Here is a 25,174-nt window from a genome sequence, read left to right on the forward strand (position 1 = left end):
AAGAGCTGTTTTTATCCAATTTGTCCATACATGACTTCTTTACTTACCGAGGTCAAAGGTTCCTAATTACATTACGTGGTGGGCTAAAACATATTATACTGTAGTACCTCGTCTTACGAGCTTGTGTCCACCGTTTCGATATTTTCTTAAAATTCTTCTTCTTTTTAATTCAATTAATATAATCTACTTCATTTTCTCAGCACTGTCCTCCACACTCCTTTTCTTCCTTATAATGGTTGGAAAACAAAGTTATGTCTATCTCTAGCTGTAAGGTAATGCTAGTGAGTCCAACCAGATGTTTGAGGGCAGATCTTACAGGGTTCACTGTGACTTTTGCTACGCCAACTAATGGCGGGGATGCTTATAACTAAAATTTTTGCTTGCAACTTAAACCATAACAATTAGCTGACAGATGGCTCTTATCTCAAAATGCTTTTAAGTTTAGGTACCGCTGTAGTTTATTTAATCAATTTTATCAGCATTCCTCTTCATTATTTTCAGTAAAAATCAGCAGGATCTCGGTGTTCTAAAAGAGAAGTGTTTGTTCTGGCAGCCAATGAGTTAGTCATTAAAAAACAGAAAACAATAATTACTTGCAAACTTTTAACATGTATGAAGCAGACATAGAAAATCTTCCATCTTTTACATTCCCGATGCAGCTTGTCCTCATTACCCTTGATTTCCACAGGATGCAGAGCCAGCAAAACGTAACGGCAATGCCAGCTGTCGTCTGGCAATCCCCACCGTCGTGCAGCGAAATAGCGCTGACTTTTACGAGATCTCGCGAATTCGGGCATAATCATGTGATAAAGTAAACACTGCGGAACGTTTGGAGCTTTGCCGTCCATCAATACCCACGGGCGATGGTGTAATTAACTTGACTTGTGAAAAAGAGTACAGCTTTGCATTTCAGAACGACAACTTGGTTTTTTTGTATCAAGTAACAACACATCGGTAACATCCTCTCTTGTTGACGTTGTAAAAACACACAACTCCTACGAATCACGCCCCTGCTTCCCCGGCCCCCATATAAGCTGGCATTTGACATAGGACCCCATAGGCGCACTTAGCTGCCCGGGATATGCCTGTATACGATTCTTCAATTTTGGACCTCCAGAATCAGCATATGGGTCGACAAGGTGAAATTACATCTGAAAACCTTTTGAGAAGTTGACTTTCATGTTCAACCCCGCCCTTTAGGGTGTTTCAAAGTGTAAAATACGATTTAAAAGTTAAAGGTAAAGTACCAATGATTGTCACACACACACTAGGTGTGGCGAGATTATTCTCTGCATTTGACCCATCACCCTTGATCACCCCCTGGGAGGTGAGGGGAGCAGTGGGCAGCAGCGGCGGCCGCGCCCGGGAATCATTTTGGTGATTTAACCCCCAATTCCAACCCTTGATGCTGAGTGCCAAGCAGGGAGGTAATGGGTCCCATTTTTATAGTCTTTGGTATGACTCGGCCGGGATTTGAACTCACAACCTACCGATCTCATTTGTGTTTGAGCATGACTTCCTGTCACACAAGCACATTTTAACTGAATTGATCCGGCGTGTTGCGGTGACCCACAAAATAGAAGTTGTGCGTATATGTAGTTAAAATACCAGCGAGCGATTAGCGAACTAGTTGTCAGCTAGAAATTGGCGCAATAGTTGTCAGCTAACAATTAGCACGCTAGTTGAAAGTTAGCATTTAGTACGCTAGCTGCCAGCTAGCAATTAGTGCTCTAGTTACCAGCTAGAGTTCAGCGGAGCTATACTGTATTATTTTAATGATAAATAAATGATAAATGGGTTATACTTGTATAGCGCTTTTCTACCTTCAAGGTACTCAAAGCGCTTTGACAGTATTACCACATTCACCCATTCACACACTGATGGCGGGAGCTGCCATGCGAGGCGCTAACCAGCAGCCATCAGGAGCAAGGGGTGAAGTGTCTTGCCCAAGGACACAACGGACGTGACTAGGATGGTAGAAGGTGGGGATTGAACCCCAGTAACCAGCAAACCTCCGATTGCTGGCACGGCCACTCTACCAACTTCGCCACGCCGTCCCTAAATTTGAATATCTAGGTATCTTTAGGCCAGTGTTTCTCAATTATTTTCTGTTAGGCCCACCTCAAAAAGAATATGTCGCTCCCAAAAGTCTGGGAGTAAGACTCTGAAAACAGAAAGGCTTTTAAAGCAAAACCTAAATGGTCAAATGTGAGACATACTTTTGTTTAGATATTGTGCACTAGCCACTTTATTGTGTTGAAAATACATATACCGGTATTTAGCAATTAATACCACAAATTTAACACGTGATTTACAACAAGAGTTGCACATTCTAAATTTAATAAGATAAGCTTTATGAAAATGTTTACCTTGTTTACTGTAGTTACCTGCTATAAAAAAATCAGTTCTATTATCTATTGTCAAGGTATCAGAACAGAACTCGAAATGGGATTAGAGGCCAAAAATGTTGATCGGGAGATCCCTAGAAATGACCTTTCTAAGGAGAAAATTGGAATCTTTCATGCGGTGCTGGGCATGGAAAAGGTCTGGGAAGCGCTGATTTATTATTTGCTTTTCAGCCAGCAAAGACAAGAAGAGCTGCCCTTCCCTTCCCAGGGCCGACCCGGACACCTGCCTGTTCCCTGTGGATGACAAAGCTGTTGAGTACTACTTTTCCTCGGATGCAAGGTAAGCACATCCCTGTGTCATTGCAGCGGCTTTTTCAAGTGGATGCAGTCTAAGGCGCCTGTAGCTTTATTGAAATACAGGGTTTCTGCGGGTCATTAAAAAGCATGAAAAATCATTAATTTTGCGAAAATTAAAGCCTTAAATGGCATTAAAAAGCATTACATACAATATACAGAGGCATACAAAAATTGCATACAATTGTAGGCCTGGGCCGATGGTCAATAAGTCAATGAATTGAACGATAAATGAAAATTGACTTGATAACTTTGCCGGCATTGATAAATTGCTATGTCCGTGTGTGTTACTTTTATTCATCTCTGGCTTTCAAAATGGTTTCAAGAGGTCTCACTCTCTGCTTTACTGTCAGCACCTGAGCACGTTTATTTAACACAATTAAATGAGTGTAAAGCCTCTTGTCAGTCATCCACAATCTTTGTTTCGGTACAAGCAGGCGGGACCTCTAGCTTAATCACTAGTGAGAAGCACTGCTAAGTAACAAAGGTTAGGAGGAAAAAGATGATTACAAAGACAAGTGTCCCTGTGTGGGAATATTTCATCTTAAAACTGAATGAGCAACATGAGCCGTCAGCACGGACAAAGGAGATAGTACAGTGGAACTTCGATTTACGAACTTACTTGGTTCTTGAACATGGTTCGTAAATGAAAAAGTTCATATAGTGAAGCAGAGTTCCGCATAAGAAACAAAATACATACAAATTATGACTCCAGCCTCCCAAAAGTCCATATTTTAGTGAAGGTTTGTACACTCTGAACACAATACAAAGTACTACACAGTACTGTATATCAAACAAACATAACAAGGAGTAAGGGATCAACTTATTATTCAAAAACAAGCAGAACTGTGCTGCACGTGCTGCTCTGCCAACTCGTACACACACATAGAAGCCACTATGGTGTCTTCCAAAATGATCCAAAATCACAATGTTCCTGAACTTTAACAACCATATTATACAATGACGAACATTTAAAGCATTGTTTCCGGATGCACTGACATCGAAAAGGAGCAGACAAAGAGAGAGAGAAAGACTGGCGCTGGAGGTCTGCAGGCGCAAAAATGAATGACTGAAGGAAGCGTTTGTACAGTTCATAGAGACATGGTTCGCACACGGAGGTATACTTGGGCCGATCCAGTAGTTCGTAAATCGAAAAGCTTGTAAACAGGGGGGTTCGTAAATCGAGATTCCACTGTATGCCGCGATGGCATTGGCAACAAAAATGACAACAAAACAAACCACCCGACCCAGTTCTTCCAACCGGGGAAAAAACTGCTCTTGAAGATGTTCAATATTTATTGAAGTGCAATTTTTGCTAATGGGGATTGAGAGTCCATTTTATTTTTGTTTGTTTACCTGTTTAGGATAATTAAGTTATTGACCTTTCAATTAAAATAGTAAAAAAATATTACAAAATATTTTTATTGTGTTTAAATGCTTACAAGCTATATTATATATTATGATTACATTAGTGCAGTGGTTCTCAACCTTTTTTCAGTGATGTACCCCCTTTGAACATTTTTTTAATTCAAGTACCCCCTAATCAGAGCAAAGTATTCTTGGTTGAAAAAAAGAGATAAAGAAGTAAAATACAGCACTATGTCATCAGTTTCTGATTTATTAAATTGTACAACAGTGCAAAATATTGCTAATTTGTAGTGGTCTTTCTTGAACTATTTTTGAAAAAAAGATATAAAAATAACTAAAAACTTGTTGAAAAATAAACAAGTGACTCAATTATAAATAAAGATTTCTACACATAGAAGTAATCATCAACTTAAAGTGCCCTCTTTGGGGATTGTAATAGAGATCCATCTGGATTCATTAACTTAATTCTAAACATTTCTTCACAAAAAAATAAATCCTTAACATCAATATTCATGGAACATGTCCACAAAAAATCTAGCTGTCAACACTGAATATTGCATTGTAATGAATGGAATAGCCTACTTGATTTGATGTTCAGTTTATGAACTTACATTCATATTTTGTTGAAGTATTATTCAATAAATATATTTATAAAGGATTTTTGAATTGTTGCTATTTTTAGAATATTAAAAAAAAAATCTCACGTACCCCTTGGCATACCTTCAAGTACCCCCAGGGGTACGCGTACCCCCATTTGAGAACCGCTGCATTAGTGCATAATGTGGCCATAGTTAAAGGGGCTGTTTGCAACATTTACACAGATCCCTAGAGGGCGTCAACTTTCCAATGTATTTTACACAGTATTTCCCGTCATCTTACGACTTCCCCTAGATAATGACGTAATTATGTACGTACGTATCCCATGCATGCGCAATAGCTTTAGGTGTTAGCTAATAACATTTATATTGCTAGCATTAGCTGTCATTGAATGTGTATTGCCTCATAACAACAACATGACTGCAAATTGTTCGTTACTTCTCAAGGACTGCTTTTGTATGTGTTCCCGCGCTCCCAGGGCGTATGTGTTGACGAGTCTGAGTGAGTGACAGCCATAAACACCAATCATTTTATTCGGACCGGTAAAATTTATTATCAACTTTGTAATTGTGAAAAATATTGACAAAAGTCAAACACAGGTGTTCTGTTAAACCATTGATGGTAACTTAAACTACAAAGTTCTCGTTGTATTTTTTGCTTTGAAAAATGTTACTTTAGAGAAATTGCAAACAGCACCTTTAATGTAAACTTTTCTATTCAACATTATCATTGTCGAATGCTTACATTTGTGTCTGTACAGAAAAAGTATCTGCAGTAGGACATGTGCATTGAATTGAAATACATTTTTAAATCATCACTTTTAGGTTGCATTAAAAAGCATTACATTAGATTTGCTGATACGTGTAGAAACCCTGGAATAGAAATTAATATCTCTTGTTTTGGGACTTTCTCACAGTGCAGTGATAGAGCACACAAACCGGGTGATCTTCCTGGAAGACGATGATGTGGCTGCTGTGAAAGATGGACGGCTGTCCATCCACAGGATAAAACGCCGGGCTGGAGACTATGCGGCCCGTGCTATCCAGACCTTGCAGATAGAGCTGGAGCAGATCATGAAAGGTGAGTAGTGGGTCACTTAATGTTTCCTTTAACTGCCTTTTCCTCTGGGTAGACTTTTAAATTAGACACTGATAAAGAAGGGCCCTATCATTATTGCGTATCTTATAAAAGGACATTTATCCAGATGCACAAACTGATAACCATCAGCCTTGATCATCAAAGTTCTTACAAGCCCTCGGGTCACTTTAGTGACTCCAGAAATCCAGAATTCCTAACTACACGTTTTGTATGTTTTGTATGATGCGTGCAACCTACATTTTCAATATTTGTTGTACCCTAGTCATCCTACAGAGGGCAGAAATTAGTTAATGTTGTCTGGACTCTACATTCCTTTAAGGTCCAATCATTCTCAGCCGTTCGCCTCTGTTTCTGGAAGCAATCTGCTGAATAACCTAATTCGCATGACCCAAATTTCTGTCAGAGGCAAACTGAAAAACACACACACTTCACTGTCACAGTTTATTCCAGGTTTATGGAAAACGCATTAACTCCCTTATGTGCCATGTTTGTTTTTCTTGATGGAAAAGGTGGTACAGTATTACCCAATGTATCAAAAACGTGTATTTGAGATAAATAAAGATTTCCAGAAAAATACACTCACTTCTTAGGCTGTATTTACCTTTTTAATAGTTACAAATGTTCCTGTTATCTGATCTTTCCACTGCAGGAAACTACAGCACTTACATGCAGAAGGAAATCTTTGAGCAGCCGGAGTCTGTCGTCAACACCATGAGAGGAAGAGTCAACTTTGACAACAACACAGGTTAGAGAAATACACTACTTGTTTGTCAATTAGTCTTTACATCTTCATCGCCTTACAGGAAATATGAGGGAAACAGAAACGCTTGTGAGGGCATGACTTCGCTCAACATGCTTTGTTTTATTGAGGTGGAAAGTGGATGATGGATTGACTGTTTGAATGTTCCCAGTGACACTGGGTGGACTGAAGGACCACATCAAAGAGATCCAGAGATGCCGACGCCTCATCCTGATTGCGTGCGGCACCAGCTACCATGCCGGCGTAGCGGTGAGTGGAAACAAAGGTTTTTAGTGTAAATCAGCATCATTTGGCCTGTGTTCAAAGTGTTTTAGACAGATGATGCGGAGCAGTGATTTGTTGCTCCCTCAGACCCGTCAGGTGCTGGAGGAGCTGACAGAGCTGCCTGTTATGGTGGAGCTCGCCAGCGACTTCATGGACCGGAACACACCCGTCTTCCGAGACGATGTCTGCTTCCTTATTAGCCAGTCAGGTCAGTATGTCGGTGCCATCTGGACTTGATCTAGTGCACCGTCCCTGTCTGTCCTCTACTTTCCATGTCAGTCTGGGCACTGTTTAGTATTCTGTTTGTCTTCCATTTCCGTGGAATCCTTTTAAAGTTACAGCCTTCACTCTAATGCTCAGAATTACATCAATATCCTGTTTAATTTAGCTTGACTTTACATGCCTTCCAACAGGGGAGACGGCTGATAGTTTAATGGCTCTACGCTACTGTAAGGAGAGAGGGGCTTTGACTGTGGGCATCACCAACACAGTGGGCAGCTCCATTTCACGAGACACTGACTGTGGAGTCCACATCAACGCCGGCCCGGAGATCGGAGTGGCAAGCACCAAGGTGAGACTGCAGAGTTTTTTCATCCTTGTAATTTTTGCCTTTTGATGAACAGCGGCTTTTCCAACACATTGGCACAGTATTTCTCAAATAGTGGGCTGGGATCCCTTGAGGGGGGATTTTCATATTTGTGTCTACACTCCAGTATTCTTGTTAGAACGATACATAGCTGCAGCAAGGTGGCAGCAGTGCTCAATCTAATCATCAGGCACCCTGTTCTACCAAGTAGAGCCCTGTTCTACCAAGTAGAGGTAGTAAGCACAAAAGAACGCATGTGTACAAAGTTAACAGAGATTAACAGATCTGGAGATGTTAATGACAGGAATGAAAATAAACAAGTAATCATTGTCAGCGGCATATGTAAAGAATGTAACGACAAACCCTGTTTCCATATGAGTTGGGAAATTGTGTTAGATGTAAATATAAATGGAATACAATGATTTGCAAATCCTTTTCAACCCATATTCAATTGAATGCACTACAAAGACAAGATATTTGATGTTCAAACTCATAAACTTTATTTTTTTTTTGCAAATAATAATTAACTTAGAATTTCATGGCTGCAACATGTGCCAAAGTAGTTGGGAAAGGGCATGTTCACCACTGTGTTACATCACCTTTTCTTTTAACAACACTCAATAAACGATTGGGAACTGAGGAAACTAATTGTTGAAGCTTTGAAAGTGGAATTCTTTCCCATTCTTGTTTTATGTAGAGCTTCAGTCGTTCAACAGTCCGGGGTCTCCGCTGTCGTATTTTACGCTTCATAATGCGCCACACATTTTTGATGGGAGACAGGTCTGGACTGCAGGCGGACCAGGAAAGTACCCGCACTCTCTTTTTACGAAGCCACGCTGTTGTAACACGCGCTGAATGTAGCTTGGCATTGTCTTGCTGAAATAAGCAGGGGCGTCCATGAAAAAGACGGCGCTTAGATGGCGGCATATGTTGTTCCAAAACCTATATGTACCTTTCAGCATTAATGGTGCCTTCACAGATGTGTAAGTTACCCATGCCTTGGGCACTAATGCACCCCCATACCATCACAGATGCTGGCTTTTGAACTTTGCGTCGATAACAGTCTGATTCTCTGAACCTTTTAATGATATTATGGACCGTAGATGCTGAAATCCCTAAATTTCTTGCAATTGCACTTTGAGAAACGTTGTTCTTAAACTATTTGCTCACGCAGTTGTGGACAAAGGGGTGTACCTTGCCCCATCCTTTCTTGTGAAAGACTGAGCATTTTTTGGGAAGCTGTTTTTATACCCAATCATGGCACCCACCTGTTCCCAATTAGCCTGCACACCTGTGGGATGTTCCAAATAAGTGTTTGATGAGCATTCCTCAACTTTATCAGTATTTATTGCCACCTTTTCCAACTTTTTTGTCACGTGTTGCTGGCATCAAATTCTAAAGTTGATGATTATTTGCAACAAAAATTTTTTTTTATCAGTTTGAACATCAAATATGTTATCTTTGTAGCATATTCAACTGAATAGGGGTTGAAAATGATTTGCAAATCATTGTATTCCATTTATATTTACATCTAACACAATTTCACAACTCATGGAAACGGGGTTTGTAAAATAAATATTATCAAGTTCTCAGTAGTAATGCAATTCAGAGGGGTCGCGGTTAATGTATGTCCCACAGGGAGGACCAGGACAAAATATTTTTGAGAAAAAAAGCATTTGCAAAAGGTATGGTCCCCAAACTATGGCCCGCAGCCCAAATTTGGCCCCCAGCGTTCACAGTCTGGCACGTGCCCAGGTCAGTAATCGATGACATTAAACTTAATCAAGTGAAAATATGCTGCCATGGGTTGGGGTAGCTCTGTAATGTTAACCATTGCTCATGAGCATTCAAAGGTGCATAGATTCAATATATAGGTACCATTCAGACAGCTTTTCCCACTCATGGTATGACTAATCAAAAACCAACACAGAACGTTATATATGTGGTACAAAACCACACAACTTGTTCACTGAACTATGTGGACATTATAAAAAATGTCTAAGCACCACACATAATTAAAAATTACATCCATTTAAATCCAGTTCCAAGCCTGATGGGTAAAATGCACGACACTGAATACTTTTGACATTTTAGCTGCTTGATATTTCTTATGGATTACAAAACCTTAAGGAGGTAGTCAGAAAAGTAAACAAGCTGTGACTGAGAGTTAATGACGTGAGGAAACATGTAGCAGGCGATGTGTCGTGAACGTTGCCACAACTTGTTTGTAAAGTCTTTAGTTTGTTTACTGGGATGCTCACTCGTCCTTACTACAAACTATCAGTGTTCCAATAACATAAAAACTAGCTATAATTTTTTGTCATCTCATCGAAATGAACGCAGTCTGTGAAGATTGTGTATTAGGTGTGAGAGATACCACTCCTGTTTTTTTTTTTGCTAACCAAACTGTTGTACTGAACCACTGGGAGGCGTTGGAGAAGAACAAAGCTTGTTTATTAGACTTCATCTTCATTAGCCAAACTGCTTTGTTTTTTATATTGACATCAAAAAGTAAACACCATATTTTTTTTAACATTACTTTTTTTTCATGTCACAAAGGTATTACTTTAAAAACCATTCATGTGACATAGCATTTTATTAATGTTTTATTGTGTATAGTTTATTCCTAAACGACATATTTCTACTCAAACTCTTAATGGATCTGTCCCGATACAGCATCTACATATACATATAAATGTACATAACTTAAAAAAAGATAAAACCAATTTTAAAAATAACTCCCTCTATCAAACTGTAAAAATAGAGATAAAGACATCATGTAATGACAAAAAGCTGACACGTTGATATTATTAATGAACAAAAAAAAAACTAATACTTGTCTTTAGATATGTTATGTTATTTTCATTTATTATGCACCCCCAACCAACTGTTATATCAGCAGTATGGATAATGTTCATCTGTAGCCTTTTTTTAAAATTTTTTAGACATTACATGATAGTATTACGTTCGCACCCCAACACTGCTTTACCTAATAATCAGTAGTCATGAATGATTTGAATATTGATACAAATAATCTTAATGATTACTTTGCCATAATTGGCAGCCCTATGTATAAGACTAGATCTCATACATGAACACTATTTTAATCTATATGGACAAAAAGTACAGTTACATCTTATGGCCATCAGGTGCCACCTTTCAAAATTCTTAGTGTTTTTTATTTTTGAATCTCTTATGTCCATAAAGTGATATCTTGCACAATTTTCACATTTATTTGAATTATTAGTTTTTTTGTTTCTGCCATATTACGGTACCTTGTTTTATAATGCTTTTGTTGCTTTCATATGCAAATTCAATTTCTACTTGAGGTACATGAAACAGTGTTTTTATCCACAGTAATGTTTCTTCTACAAAGGAAATAATTTTGAATGTGTTGGGTTTTTTTTTAAATAAAACTTGGTTAAAAGATTTCAGTATAAATATTTTTTGAAAGTTTTGAGCGCGTTTAAAATACCATGATAATAACTGTGATCATTTCGGTCACAATAACCATGATAAGAAATTTTCATACCATGACATCCCTAGTGTGTTGGCACATATGACAGCGTATTGACTAGTTTTCCCGAAAATCGCGCTTTATTGCAGGTTGTGCTGTATTTTCATGTATTTATCATGTTTGGCAAATTTCTCTCCTAAATTTGGTATCATCCTTATATCCCAAATGAAGCCAACACCCAGTGACAGGGAATATAACCCAGGTTTCCTCTTTGCTGGTTTCAGTGTAAACGTAACGCTGACATCGTCATCTCAAGGACTAGTAGCTTCAGGTCATGATAATTTGAGATACCAGATACTTTAAAGGGTTTGTGTATTTGGAACTCATTAATTGTGCAGGTGGACCTAATTATGTGGCCAGTGAGTATATATACACACAATGGCTCACAAGTAATAATATCTGGGCCTATTTGTTTGAGTGAGAGTGACGCAGGTTCCTTCCTGGCCCAGCCCGTGGACTTGGCTCAGGGACTTGAGTGGTGCTGCTCCAGAGCTTGCAAGCACGCCTCAGAGACGCCATCATTTACTGCTTGGCTGGCTGGGCCACACACAAGCACCGCTGCACAACCTAGATCACCAAATCACCGGAGAACATGTGTCACACCCCACAACTCCAGTTTACTGGACCATAATTTCATGTGTTCTGCTTTTAAAGTCATAAAAAATGCTTTGACCTGAAATTATCAAATTAAATGTAATCGTCATGGATTTTAATTTCTAAACTTTGGGCGATGATGAAGTACTGTTTGGCATGTCGACTGACGAATCAGTGGAAGACTGACTTCATGAATTATGTGACTGAATATTTTGGGCATTTAAGCTTGAAACAAATAGGAGAAAGTTATTGAAATGGGAACAAATTGTTTGCTAAATATAAGGTTGGTGAAGAAAAACCTTAAGTTAAGAGTTATTACATTTGTCCTAGACTCCCTAGGCCTCTGAACTTGCACCAAGATGCATGAAAGGAACAGCACGTGGGTGATGACAGCAGGCGTCAGGTTGCCGAAGATTGTTTCGTGACACGATGTTGCGTATTCACCAAGTTCCAGGATGATCGCTTGTTTGACCGAGTTTCACATTTGCCTGCCGAATACTAACAACCGCATCTGTTGCAGATTATTAACTGGAGACAGATTTCATTATCAGAGCAGAAAAGAGATCATAGGCTTCAGAAACATTGAAAAAGCAAAGTTTGAAGCGATATCTTATTGCTTATTCTATTTTGTTTGTTGTTCAAAAAAACTTACCGTACATCACACAAAACCAACATCCAATTGGATTGCTTTGCCTGAATCCATTTGTTTGTGCTTTGTATGTCCATGGACACTGATGGCTGACGCTAACACATATTGCATTGCTTTTGTTTATGTATCTGCAGGCCTACACAAGCCAGTTTGTGGCCCTGATCATGTTTGCGCTGATGATGTGTGATGACAGGATTTCCATGCAGCCAAGACGTCGTGAGATCATTCAGGGCCTGGGGATGCTTCCAGGTAAACAGAGTTACCAATTTAATCAAACTTAATTGTAAATTGATATATTTACGAAGTGTATAACCTTGCAATAAACCAACAAAACATTAAAGTAGCTCAACCCAGATATTAATTATATACTGTAATACATATAAATAGTATTCAATATTAAGAACGGTCACAAAAAAGAATGATTGGCCATCTATTGAAAATAGGTTAAATTTAAAAGGGGTATAGCTTATTCTCTATTTTTGAGTGAAACTGTATATGTGATTAACTAAGAACACATTGCACTCTAGGGCTACAGCTATTGATTATTTTAGTAATTTAGTAATCTACCAATAAGTTTGTTCGATTAATCGAATAATCAGATACATTTTTCTGCTCGCATAACCTTCATTCATTTTTCTTATAAATGCACATGATCTACGTTGAAATATTACTGCTAACATGTGTGCGTTAATTGTCTGTAGAATTTTGAGGAGAAAAATCAATCAATCAATCAATCAATGTTTATTTATATAGCCCTAAATCACAAGTGTCTCAAAGGGCTGCACAAGCCACAACGACATCCTCGGTACAGAGCCCACATAAGGGCAAGGAAAAACTCACCCCAGTGGGACGTCGATGTGAATGACTATGAGAAACCTTGGAGAGGACCGCATATGTGGGTAACCCCCCGCTCTAGGGGAGACCGAATGCAATGGATGTCGAGTGGGTCTAACATAATATTGTAAGAGTACAGTCCATAGTGGATCCAGCATAACAGTAAGAGTCCAGTCCACAGTGGGGTCAGCAGGAAACCATCCCGAGCGGAGACGGGTCAGCAGCGCAGAGATGTTCCCAACCGATACACAGGCGAGCGGTCCACCCCGGGTCCCGTTTGTGTGAAAAATGAATTTATTTAATTTACGAATAAGGCTGTTAAATAACAAAATCTGTAAAAAGTGAAGCACTGTGACTACTTTCCGGATGCACTGTAGTTTGTCCACGGTTTGAAATTATGCCAAAGTTTTACCTTCGGATTGTAAATATGCAATTTGCAAAGACTATAAAATGCTCAATATTCGAGCTAGGGCTAAGGCGTCTTTTAGGGCTGCAGCTATCGATTATTTAAAAAATTGAGCAATCAATTGATTAGTATTTTTTGTTTAATAAAGTAACTTTCGATTAATCACGTAATCTGATAAAACAGACTTAGTAGCCTCAATACATATTTTATAGGAAATAGATGAAATATAAGATTGTTTGCTTGCCATATCCTTCTTTATTTGTTATGATAAATGCACAGACATTAATATTGTACTTTTAACATGTGTATATTAATTAAAAATCTCCACTGTTTGCTGCCACCCAAATCACAGTACCCACACACACACCACCTCATGTGTGCTCTTTTGCAGCAGTCGTGCGGAAACTATGTCCGCGTATTTAAAGTAATTTAAAGGCACTCCATGCGGTCCAGATTTGATCAGTTTTTATTAGTTACACTCATTAATCAAAGTAACAGAATATAAATCATGCACGAAAACTGGCTGTGTCTATGCAACAAAATTAATTGTTGATAGTAGAAAAACTATCTTAGATGACTATTGATCAATATATTTTTTAATTACTATTTTTACTTTTTCTATAACGTACATTTTAGCATTTGTCTTATTTTTCGCAGTGTTTATTTGTGAAATGCAACCGAAGACTTCACAAAAAAAGAAGCATTCATTTATTAAACCACATATGACCTGGCATTGGCTCGAGGGAAGAGCTGCTACATTTATCGGTATCGGGTAATGCGGTGTTGGAAATAAAGAGCTGTACAATATTGTATCATCGTTAGGGATGATGTTTGATAAGAAATTATCGAGTTCGAGCCTATTATCGAATCCTCTTATCGAACCGATTCCTTACCGATTCTCTTATCGAGTCCAGATAGGTTGTTGTATGTGGAAAAAAACACAATATTTGGTTTAACAAAAGCTCACTTTTATTATATAAGAAAAAAATAAAATCTAATAAATAAATAAATATTGACTGTTACCCCCCCCAAAAAAAAAAAAAAAAAAAAAAAAAAAAATATTGACTGTTGTTACCCAAAGTATATTAAGTGGGATTTTTCAGAAATACAAATATATACAGTAACACAAAAACCTGTCTCTGTGATCACTATAAGTGTATAAATAATAATATAGTGTTAAATAAAATCAGTCTCTTGGGCACAAAACTGCAAACAATACAGCTCTCCAAAAAGTGCACTTCTGCTGCTATTTGACATAACTGTTTGTTATGATGCTTTGACATTTTTGCACTTTATTTCTTTATTGAAAGAAAATTCTATGAAGAGAAAAGTTGTTTGCAAATGTGGTTACAATGCTAAAAAATGAAAAGTTAAAGCTAAAAAAAGAAATACACTTTATTGAGTTAACATTATTTCTTTATAGGGGGAAAGATGTTATGAGCTAGGGAATATAACAACTACACTACCCAGCATGCAACGGGAGTGCCGAGCATGCGCGGTAGCCCCGAAAAGTGTTGTTGCATGTCGTCACCCGGCAGCTAAGAATGAGGTTATGAGCACGCTGTGAAAGTAAACGTCAAGAACTCAGCCAACACGCCTCGTCTGCATTATTTATAATTAGACAGACAACACATATACACTTTGATTTTGTTTTGTTTGCAAGGAAAGAAAAACAAAAGGTAAAAAAGGGAGATCATGTCATATATGTTGTATCAATATGTATGTGCTGCGGTTGCTTTACGAACGTTGCGACAGCTGCCGTAAAGGAGGTGCGTTGCTCGCCTGGTTGCTATGTTTCCGGTTGGTCGTAAAAGTGTTCGTCATGTGTTTGTACCCTGCTCAAATCTCTCAGTAAAGTTATTCATTGGATTATACCTTTTTGTTTTGAACTTTATTACACCTTGGAGCGCTTTTTCCGGTCCATTTTTTTCCTGCTTTCGCTATCTGCGCCTAATGACTGAGCTACGTGACGTCATTGCTTGTGATGTCACACGGAGCATTTCTGGTCGGGACGGGATTCGTTCCGAGGGATTCAAATAAAGAACCAACTCTTTTTCTTTACTATAGTGGTCTCGATAACGGGTACTGGTTCTCAAAAAGGGATTCGAGTCCAAGGACTCTGTTCTTTTCTTATCGAACAACCGGGAAAACCGGTTTCGAGTATCATCCCTAATCATCGGATCAGTAAGAAAGCCAGTACATCTAAATATATTGTCAAATTAGCACCTTTCCGACAGCATTCTTTATGTTCTATTATACTTGTATTGGATGTCATTAGATTGTGGGGTTTTACCTAATGTTTTGGCAAGAGTTTCCAGAGTTTTAGGGTGTAGATCAAGCAGTCTGCAAGTGTGTTTTATTTGCTGCTACTCCAAATAAAGAGGTGCGGCTCTTCTCTTGGGTCCTCACATGACTTTTTGGATATTTAAAGCAGATGATGGCGTGTCCTGAATGGTAAACTTAACAGTACAACAATGTTTAGACACTTGGTGTCTCATAATGAACACTGCACCTTCCAACTTTGTACAATATGTTTCTAACTTACTTTAAAATCGCCTTGCAGAATAATGTCAGCACAGTAATCATTATTTGTTTTTGTTAGATCTGATCAAGGAGGTCCTCAGTTTGGATGATGAGATCCAGAAGCTGGCAACAGAGCTTTACCATCAGAAGAGCGTACTGATCATGGGCAGAGGTTACCATTATGCTACCTGCCTGGAGGGCGCTCTGGTGAGGAAAACATCTGTCCTTTGCTGACTTCTTCTTGTGTTTTTCTCTAGCTCTGTGCTTTTAGACCCCTTTTCAAGTCACAGAAACTATTGAAACCCCAGAAAAGTTCACACAAAACCAATTTAACAATCAATGTGCATGATGTACATAATTCACACCCAATTTCAATTCTCCTGAGTAAACGGCGTTGTTAGTTTAAAACAATACATGTCTTAAACTTTTGCACACAGAAAATCAAAGAGATTACGTACATGCATTCTGAGGGCATCCTGGCCGGGGAGTTGAAACATGGACCATTGGCCCTGGTGGACAAGCTCATGCCTGTCATCATGATCATCATGAAAGACAATACTTACATCAAATGTCAGAATGCCCTGCAGCAAGTCGTCGCCCGCCAGGTAAGACAAACTCTACTAATTTTCTACAATAGAAACATAATTATTTCTCGTATTTATCTAGCTATTCTAATTATGTAGCATATCCACTTACCTGCAACAGACAATCCAGATCCAATACAAGCGTTCATCAAAAAACCTGCCTTGACAAGGATAATACTGTTGTTAGAAAGTTATTATTTTCATTAAGTGGTAATATTTTGAGTGGGCCCAGGTCCCACTCAAAGTGGAAAAATTGGGACCCGAGGTCAAAAATTTTAAGAACTCTTTTAGGACCACAAAAAGCCTAGAGCCGGTTCTGCTTGTGTACCTAATAATATGGCAAGTGAGTGTAGCAATGTACAATGAAAACCTCATTGCTCTTATATTGAGTGTTAGTTTAAAATAACGATTTGAGTTTGGAGAGCGCATGTGGTTATGCATGACCTCATTACGGGTGTGAAGTTTTTTAAACTCTCCCTCTCTGTTTGGCGGGCAGGGCCGCCCCATCGTGATCTGTGACCGCGACGACGTCGAGAGCATCAGCAACTCATGCCGCACCATCAAAGTGCCTCACTGCGTGGACTGCTTGCAGGGCATCCTGAGCGTCATCCCCTTGCAGCTGCTCTCTTTCCACCTGGCCGTGCTCCGAGGTTACGACGTAAGTGCTCACACGTCCCGCCACTTCACACTCGTCTGCTTCGACATCTGCAAAGCGTTTGGCTTCACATGCAGCCACCAATCGCACGCTTTTTGACAGCGCCACCATGTCATTGTTTTATATAATAATGAGGCATGATCGGAATACAAGTGAAGCTCCAACTGAGTGACACTCTGTTGCCGTCTAAAAATTCCACATGAAAACATTTAAAATTCATTACAGTAAAACCTAAATTTTCAAGGGGAAATAGGTCCAAAAATGCATAACTGGGCTAGGACTTTTTCAACGCCTCGTGTGTTTTTCCACATTTTATTTAGCGAATGTCAATGTTTTTAATGTCAACCCTTCTTCATCCATCCATCCATCCATTTTCTACCGCTTATTCGCTTTGGGGTTGCGGGGGGCGCTGGAGCCTATCTCAGCTACAACCCTTCTTCAAGTTAAAATAATGCTTTTTTGACAGTTTATTTCAAAAAGCAATGTGTATTACAAACATGACAAAAAACAAACAGCAAAGTTAGTAACCCCAGTTACACTCCACTTAAACAACAGGCCTTTTGTTGCTGTTCTGTGTTGATTGGTTGGACAACTCGCCTTTGAAGAGATCAGTGTCAGTCTTAACTAGTGCGGAAAGACAGCAGGGTGAACGCATTTTTCACATTGCCAAAAAGACCTGATACTAGGGGTGTAACAATATCAAAATCTCACAAGGGGACGGCGTGGCGTAGCTGGGAGAGTGGCCGTGCCAGCAACCTTAGGGTTCCTGGTTCGATCCCCACCTTCTACCAACCTTGTCACGTCCGTTGTGTCCTTGAACAAGACACTTCACCCTTGCTCCTGATGGGTCGTGGTTAGGGCCTTGCATGGCAGCTCCCGCCATCAGTGTGTGAATGTGTGTGTGAATGGGTGAATGTGGAAATAGTGTCAAAGCGCTTTGTGTACCTTGAAGGTAGAAAAGCACTATACAAGTATAACCCATTTACCATTTACAATAAATGAAATTTGAATCACGATTCTGGCTGCCACAAGTAAATAAGGTTAATCATCAGCGATATTTACATTTAAAAAGCAGGCTCCGCTGAATTTCATCAAATCAAGCACTTTGGCAGCTTCAGCGGCAGAAGAGCAACAGCAGCTTGTCTAGAAGCCCCATGAGGCGGCCATTGTGTATGCGCACAGAGCTCCATGACCACATCGACCACATCACCGACCGGAATTAAATATTTTTTTTCCAAAGCTGCTGGAACCAGTCACCTCGTTTCACTTCCGTGGAGTCTAACCTAGCGAGCAGCACCGCTGTTATTAAACGGCAACAGGTGTTGACGCCAACACAACACGGTGCTCTGCTTGTTTCCTTGGAGTCGTACTAGCAGGACTATTGACTAGGGCTGGCACTGTGCTCTGAGTCTAATGTCAAGTGCCAACACCGGCAAGACATGCTCCCTATTAGAATTCATGCACCCCCTGCATCTGCGCATGTTTAAGAAATCAGGGAATGCGGAAATGTAATTGCGTAGTGAAGGACTCTTTCGTGTAAGTACAATCGTTACACTAAATAAAGCTATATTTTCGTATTTTGTCATTTAATATACGTGTTTCTCACTAAAAACGATTCCAATGTATGATTATGTCAAGCTATGGTGTCCAAGTAATGACATACGGACCACCCGCGGAACGTGGCTCTTTTGTTTTGTACAGTAAGGGTAAAACATAATAACTAAGTTAAGTTATGTTGGTGGCAAGTTACTTCTTGAAGAGATTAGTTAAATATAAATGTGTCACTTACAAGCAGTAGTAGGGATGTAACGATATGAACATTTAATTTCACGGTTATGGTGACCAAAATGATCACGGTTATCATTATTATAATATATTAAATGTGCTCAAAAAGTACCTACACACACACCAAAATATTTCAACCAAACTTTATTTTTTTTTAATTTAAATAAATAAGACACACAATATACTTCCTTGAAGAAACATAAAATATTGTTCTGGCTTCTAAGAGCCATATTATTTTCATTTGAGTGTTTACTATGTTTATCTTTTCCGTTTTAATTTGTGAATTTTTTTTTTTTTTTATGACAAAGAAAAAAAAAAGGATTTGGGGGGCTTCACTTCCAGTTGATGTGACGCCATGCGAGTTCACTTCCTGCTGTCATTATTATTTCAAGTATATATCGATCACTTTGTCTAAGAGAACACAGCCTGTAGGTTCATTGTGCACAATTCGGTAGCGAAGTTGCTCACACAGTCTTGTGTTTCTACAAGTTTGGATTGGGATATGTTGTGTCCTAATGGGGAGAGACGTTAATGTCTCCAGTATTCATTCGGGATGTCCGATAATATCGGACTGCCGATATTATCGGCCGATAAATGCTTTAAAATGTAATATCGGAAATGATCGGTATCGGCTTCAAAATTATCGGTATCGGTTTCAAAAAGTAAAATGTATGACTTTTTAAAACGCAGCTGTGTACACGGACGTAGGGAGAAGTACAGAGCGCCAATAAACCTTGAAAGCACTGCCTTTGCGTGCCGGCCCAATCACATAACATCTACGGCTTTTCACACACACAAGTGAATGCAACACATACTTGGTCAACAGTCATACAGGTCACACTGAGGGTGGCCGTATAAACAACTTTAACACTGTTACAAATATGCGCCACACCGTGAACCCACACCAAACAAGAATGACAAACACATTTCGGGAGAACATCCGCACCGTAGCGCAACATAAACACAACAGAACAAATACCCAGAACCCCCTTGCAGCAGTAACTCTTCCGGGACGCTACAATATACCCCCCCACCTCAACCCCGCCCACCTCAACCTACTCATGCTCTCTCAAAAACCTTGTTACATTGTTTAATGCATCCAGCGGGGCATCACAACAAAATTAGGCATAATAATGTGTTAATTCCACGACTGTATATATCGGTATCGGTTGATATCGGAATCTGTAATTAAGAGTTGGACAATATCGGAATATCGGATATCGGCAAAAAAGCCATTATCGGACATCTCTAGTACCGGCATTCATGTTAGCATTTAAGCTAGCTAGTGCTGGCTTGCTTTACCAGTTAATGAGCAGTGTCAATAGTCCGTGAGTTTATCAAAGTGTGGATATCAATCGCGGTTTTACAATAATTTTAATTCAAACCGCTAATACTAACCGTCGGGAGTTTTGCCACGTTTTATCATTATACCATTTATTGTTACATCCCTAATAAGTAGCTTAGCGTTGATTCATTTCAGTGTAATCAAACGGCAACAGGAAATTCAGTGACCATTTAACGTTCGAGATTGCTTCTTCCTGTCTGTTGAATAAACTATAGGCATTGTAAGTTGATATAAGTGTAAAACACGTACATAACAGCAAGAGCTTGTAGAATGAAAGCACTAGACTAGTCTTCCATTGTATTCCAGGCCAAGGACCCCCAAGATGATAATAAAGATGGAGCGTGGTGCCCCTATTTATATATCCTGTATAGAATTGTAATTGTTTTTAAACTAAACTGATCCAAAAGGAACTTTGGTAATGTGTAATACTAAGATATTTAAATAATATAGTATAGCACCACTAATAGCTAGCGTGCAACTAACGCACTAATAGAAAATTATTTGTTAATCACGAGCGGACAACTAGCTACTTTAAATGCTAACATGAATATAATAATATTATTATGTATTCACGTTTTTAGGATGGCCATGACAATGCTATTTCTAAACGACACCACAGAGTGTTGGATCAATGTCAATGTGTATATGAAGACATGTAAATCTTTGGGAAAATTACAAAGAATATACAAAAAAAATGGAAAAGAAGTAAAGTAAAGCCGCTGCTCCTTCTCATTGAGAGGAGCCAGATGAGATGGTTCGGGCATCTGGTTAGGATGCCCCCCGGACGCCTCCCCGAGGAGGTGTTTAGGGCACGAACCAACCGGTAGGAGGCCACGGGGAAAACCCAGGATACGTTGGGAAGAATGTCTCCCGGCTGGCCTGGGAATGCCTCGAGATCCCCCAGGAGGAGCTGGAAGAAGTGGCTGGGAGGGGGGGAAGTCTGGGCTTCTATGCTTAGGCTGCTGTCTCTGTGACCCAACCTCGAATAAGCAGAAGAAGATGGATGGATAAAAAGTTATATTAAAAAATGGTTCATCAACCTAAAATGTTACGACCCCCTTGCAGTACCTCTGTGGACCTTGTGTTGAAGACCTTAGCACAAGACCATGAAATCTAATCATATGCATTCCAGTTACTACCACAGCATAAAATACATAGGCTATTAAAAATGAATAAATAAGCATGGATGACAGTTGAGTTTAAAAACCCACATGATTATTTTTATTAATAATACTTTTTGTTTATGTTTATTATTTAGTATTATGTAATTTGATTTCCAACAATAATAAATTACATCAAAATCTCTAAAGAATGTAAATTTTTAAAAAGTTTTTTAATTCATCAATGTATAATATTCAAGATAATATTAAAACTGATTATTACTCAGACTATAATTGTACAATCAATCTGTAATCGTTGCATCCGTAGTGTACACTCCGTTGACTTAAAAAAAAAAAAAAATGTGACTCTGTATTACATGACCTTGTTTAAAAAGATCTGTTATGTACGCTCAGGTGGACTGTCCAAGAAACCTGGCCAAGTCAGTGACAGTGGAGTGAACCTCACAGCAGGACACATGGCGAAGGAGCGAAGAAGAAAAAAAAAAACATCCTGTTTGTGGTTCCGGATCCGTGCGTCCACCATTTGACTTGTATTTTACTGTCTCATCTCTGTATCTCACTGTTAGACTTGGTGTTGTCGTAGGCTGCTGGTGGCACCATGGTCTGGGCTGGCACTGATAATGTTATCCTCCCCCTCGCTCCATCTTGGTGCACCTGTAGCTTCCACCTGGATATTCCTGCGTCCAAGTTATGCAATCAACCAGTGAGTAAATGATTTTCACTGGAAGCATTTTGGAGCAACTTTGTTAAAGTGCAATGATTTGTAGTCTAGTTGTGTCTTTCTTTCTGTTTTGGCAGCTAATCATTTGAAGTGTCTTTACTCAATTTATTTCGGGCCACAGGACTCATAAATGCCAAGTTTGTTGGATTTATGTGCGCACACCAGTTACTGAAGTAGCGGCGTTTACACTGGTGGGTCCAGTCTTCATGTTATAGTAGCTTGATCCACACATGGTTTGTTACATTCTTTTGTTTTATATTTTACACACCGTTGGGAAGCTTCTGGTCGACTGTTGATTTTTTGTTGCGTGTCAAGAGCACATGACCGTGCTTCCACAATGAAGTGTTACCAGTGAGATGAAGTTACAGTACTTAGTGCCAGCCCACACTTTTCCACCCAGCTACTGCAAACACAATATCGGGACCATTTGTAGCGGCTATTCATTTTATACTTTTTCATGTTCTTGAAAAAATAAATCAGGTTTTTTTTCTATAGTGTGATTTTAAATGTGAATGTTACATAAAAACGTCCTGTCAAACCAAACAAGCTGATTGTTTGAACTAAACCAAAACGTGTATTTTGATTTTTTTTTTTTTTTTAGCCAAACATACTAAATATGCTGTTAAACATTGTGTCATGGCAGTGTAGATAATATACATGCAGACAAACCCATGTTATTCAAGCACAGCTGTGAAGGAACAGGAGCTGCTGGAGTTAACATTTTTACTGCTCACTTTTGACATTCATCTGGCTTCTGCAATCAAGTGTAATCTCAAGATGTGCATATCTCCTCAAAATCGATCCTATATTTTGAAATGTGTATTCTTTGAAGTCGTTGAACAGGGTGGTGCAATGGGACATTATTTAGTATCACAGTTGATGCAATAGAGAGTCAACAACCTCTCTTCAAGTGAGCTCATTGGAGGACATGGTGCAGCACTTTTGGAAAAAAATACTGACAATTGTACTTCACAGTTCAAGTCTGCACAACAATCTGCATTTAAATGGACATTAAAATGATATGGAATATTCTTTCAGTACTTGTTTGTGTGTGTGTATGTTCCATATGCACATTTGAGAGACCCCAAAAGTGAACAGCGGGGGTTGGATAAATCACCATTAAATCAAACATGTTGACTAATGAAGGAAGGTACCAAATCACTATTTAAATCTTAGCAATAAATAATTATTGCACGCACTTATTAATCTTTTGTACTTACTGCATGTTTCTGTCATCCATGTGTCAAAATGATGGATAAGGTTCCTAATTGAAGTATATCCATTTTATGCATCGCTTGTCTTTATTTGAGTCATGGTCAGCTGGAGCCTATCCCAGCTGACTTTGGGCCACTTTTGTACAAACTTTTTTTTAGTGAGGGCTGCATACAGAAAAATTTAAAGATGTAGATATTAAAACCAATGGATGGATGTTTAGAAAAACGTTTTCACGTTGTCATCATGGGGAATTGCGTGTAGAATTTTGAGGATACAAATGAATGTATTCTATTTTGGAACATGGCTGTTGCATAACAAAATGTGGAACAAGTGAAGCGCTGTAGGTAACAAAGCAAACGTATCATAAGTGATACATACGTTTTTGAGCCTTCTACATCGTCAATGTAATTAGTTTGTTTTTATCTAAAAACCTGACAGATCAGATGCATACTTTAAACATATAATCCACAAGACGGCAGTAATTGACTTACTAGAGGACTGTCCTACAAGATTGCCACAAAGAAGAAACGAGAGACACCCGAAGAGAGACTCTGCCAAATTTGGAAGGGATAAGGTAAGAAAAAATGTTTTTTTACTGACACATCTGTATGAACAGTTAATTTGTTGATGCAATGTGAAATTACTTAATGTTCCATAAAATATTTATTGTAAAACTGTTGAAAATGTGTGTTCCAAATTTGAAACAGCAGGTATATAAGGCAATGCAATGTCAGGTTCAAACAACGATGACATCTATTAGACAAGACAAGAAGCAAGGAATCAGACAGAGACGGGATTCAATTTAGCTTATGAGGAGAGCGTGTCGACCTGTACCCTCGTACAGTGTCGTCCCACGCTCTGACGAAAGGGTTCAACGCCTCCTTTATTTGGGCCTTTTCTGATTACATAGCTGCAGCTGTTTCTAAGGGGAGGGGGGTCATAAACAGCTGCCGCACTCGGTCATAAACAGTTCAAAGAAAAGGTGTCAGGTCTGCTCCCTCTCTGCTTTGTAGATCTCGGGTCATGACAAGCTCTTCCCGTGGCTGTCCAATAGATCAAAGAAACCGACACCTCCACGTCGCATCCCATCGCACACAGTGGAGATTTACTAGCGGCAGGCCTTTTGCTTGATAAGGACCAAGACAGCTTTTGTCTTCTCGCAGGGCGACCTGAACTCATGGGAACACAAAGTTGTGTGATAACTTATATACAATTATTCTGACATGCAACTGTAAATTAGTCTTCAATTGCATTTTATGCATTATAAATACCACAGAGTAACACTAGATTTTTCAAATAAACAAAGGCATTAGTTTGCTTTAAAAGTACCAAAAATATTTTGTGACTAGCTGTGTCAAATATGATACAAATTGAATATCATACATGGAAATTGATTTTTGTAAAAAAATAAAAAATAAATCGATTTGGTGGGAAGGACCAATAAAAGCGCCACCTTAACATATTTTGAATTTTTAATTAATCAAAGTTTACTTATATAGCCTTTAATCACAAATGTCTCAAAGGGCTGCACAAGCCACAATGTCAATCTTTTAGTGGTTCAGGCTTTAAAAAGTTAATCTTAACGGTTTTGAGGTGCATTTTCTTTTTTATTATTTTTTTACTAATATTACTGTATTCTACAAACTAAAACCTTTTGGGGGACTTTAGCAAACGCAAAGTCATCATGACGACGTAAATCGTCAACAATACATTAAGATGCAAAAGTCGTCGGCCATTTTGGTTTTCAAATTGTATTTTGGGAGGATTTGTGCTAGTTACATTTTTTCTTGTTTGTTTTTATTGTGATGTTTTATTCGGGTGTTGTGTCGAATTTCGCTGATTCCTCGGGA

General features: G+C 38.9%; 1 protein-coding gene across 1 annotated transcript in view; it reads left to right on the forward strand.

Annotated features, from left to right (window-relative positions):
* Positions 1-23,146, forward strand: part of LOC133623194 (glutamine--fructose-6-phosphate aminotransferase [isomerizing] 1) — a 33,891-nt gene extending 10,745 nt beyond the window's left edge. Inside the window, exons 9-19 of the mRNA XM_061986267.1 lie at positions 2,580-2,688; positions 5,584-5,747; positions 6,415-6,510; positions 6,677-6,774; positions 6,877-6,997; positions 7,203-7,360; positions 12,270-12,384; positions 15,978-16,105; positions 16,336-16,503; positions 16,979-17,140; positions 21,782-23,146. Coding sequence (XP_061842251.1) covers positions 2,580-2,688; positions 5,584-5,747; positions 6,415-6,510; positions 6,677-6,774; positions 6,877-6,997; positions 7,203-7,360; positions 12,270-12,384; positions 15,978-16,105; positions 16,336-16,503; positions 16,979-17,140; positions 21,782-21,826 — 1,364 coding nt within the window. The 3' untranslated portion in view covers positions 21,827-23,146. The remainder of the gene's footprint in view (positions 1-2,579; positions 2,689-5,583; positions 5,748-6,414; positions 6,511-6,676; positions 6,775-6,876; positions 6,998-7,202; positions 7,361-12,269; positions 12,385-15,977; positions 16,106-16,335; positions 16,504-16,978; positions 17,141-21,781) is intronic.
* Positions 23,147-25,174: the final 2,028 nt, after the last annotated feature.

The sequence above is a fragment of the Nerophis lumbriciformis genome, linkage group LG12, assembly GCF_033978685.3.
Source record: "Nerophis lumbriciformis linkage group LG12, RoL_Nlum_v2.1, whole genome shotgun sequence".
Taxonomy (NCBI): Eukaryota; Metazoa; Chordata; class Actinopteri; order Syngnathiformes; family Syngnathidae; genus Nerophis; species Nerophis lumbriciformis.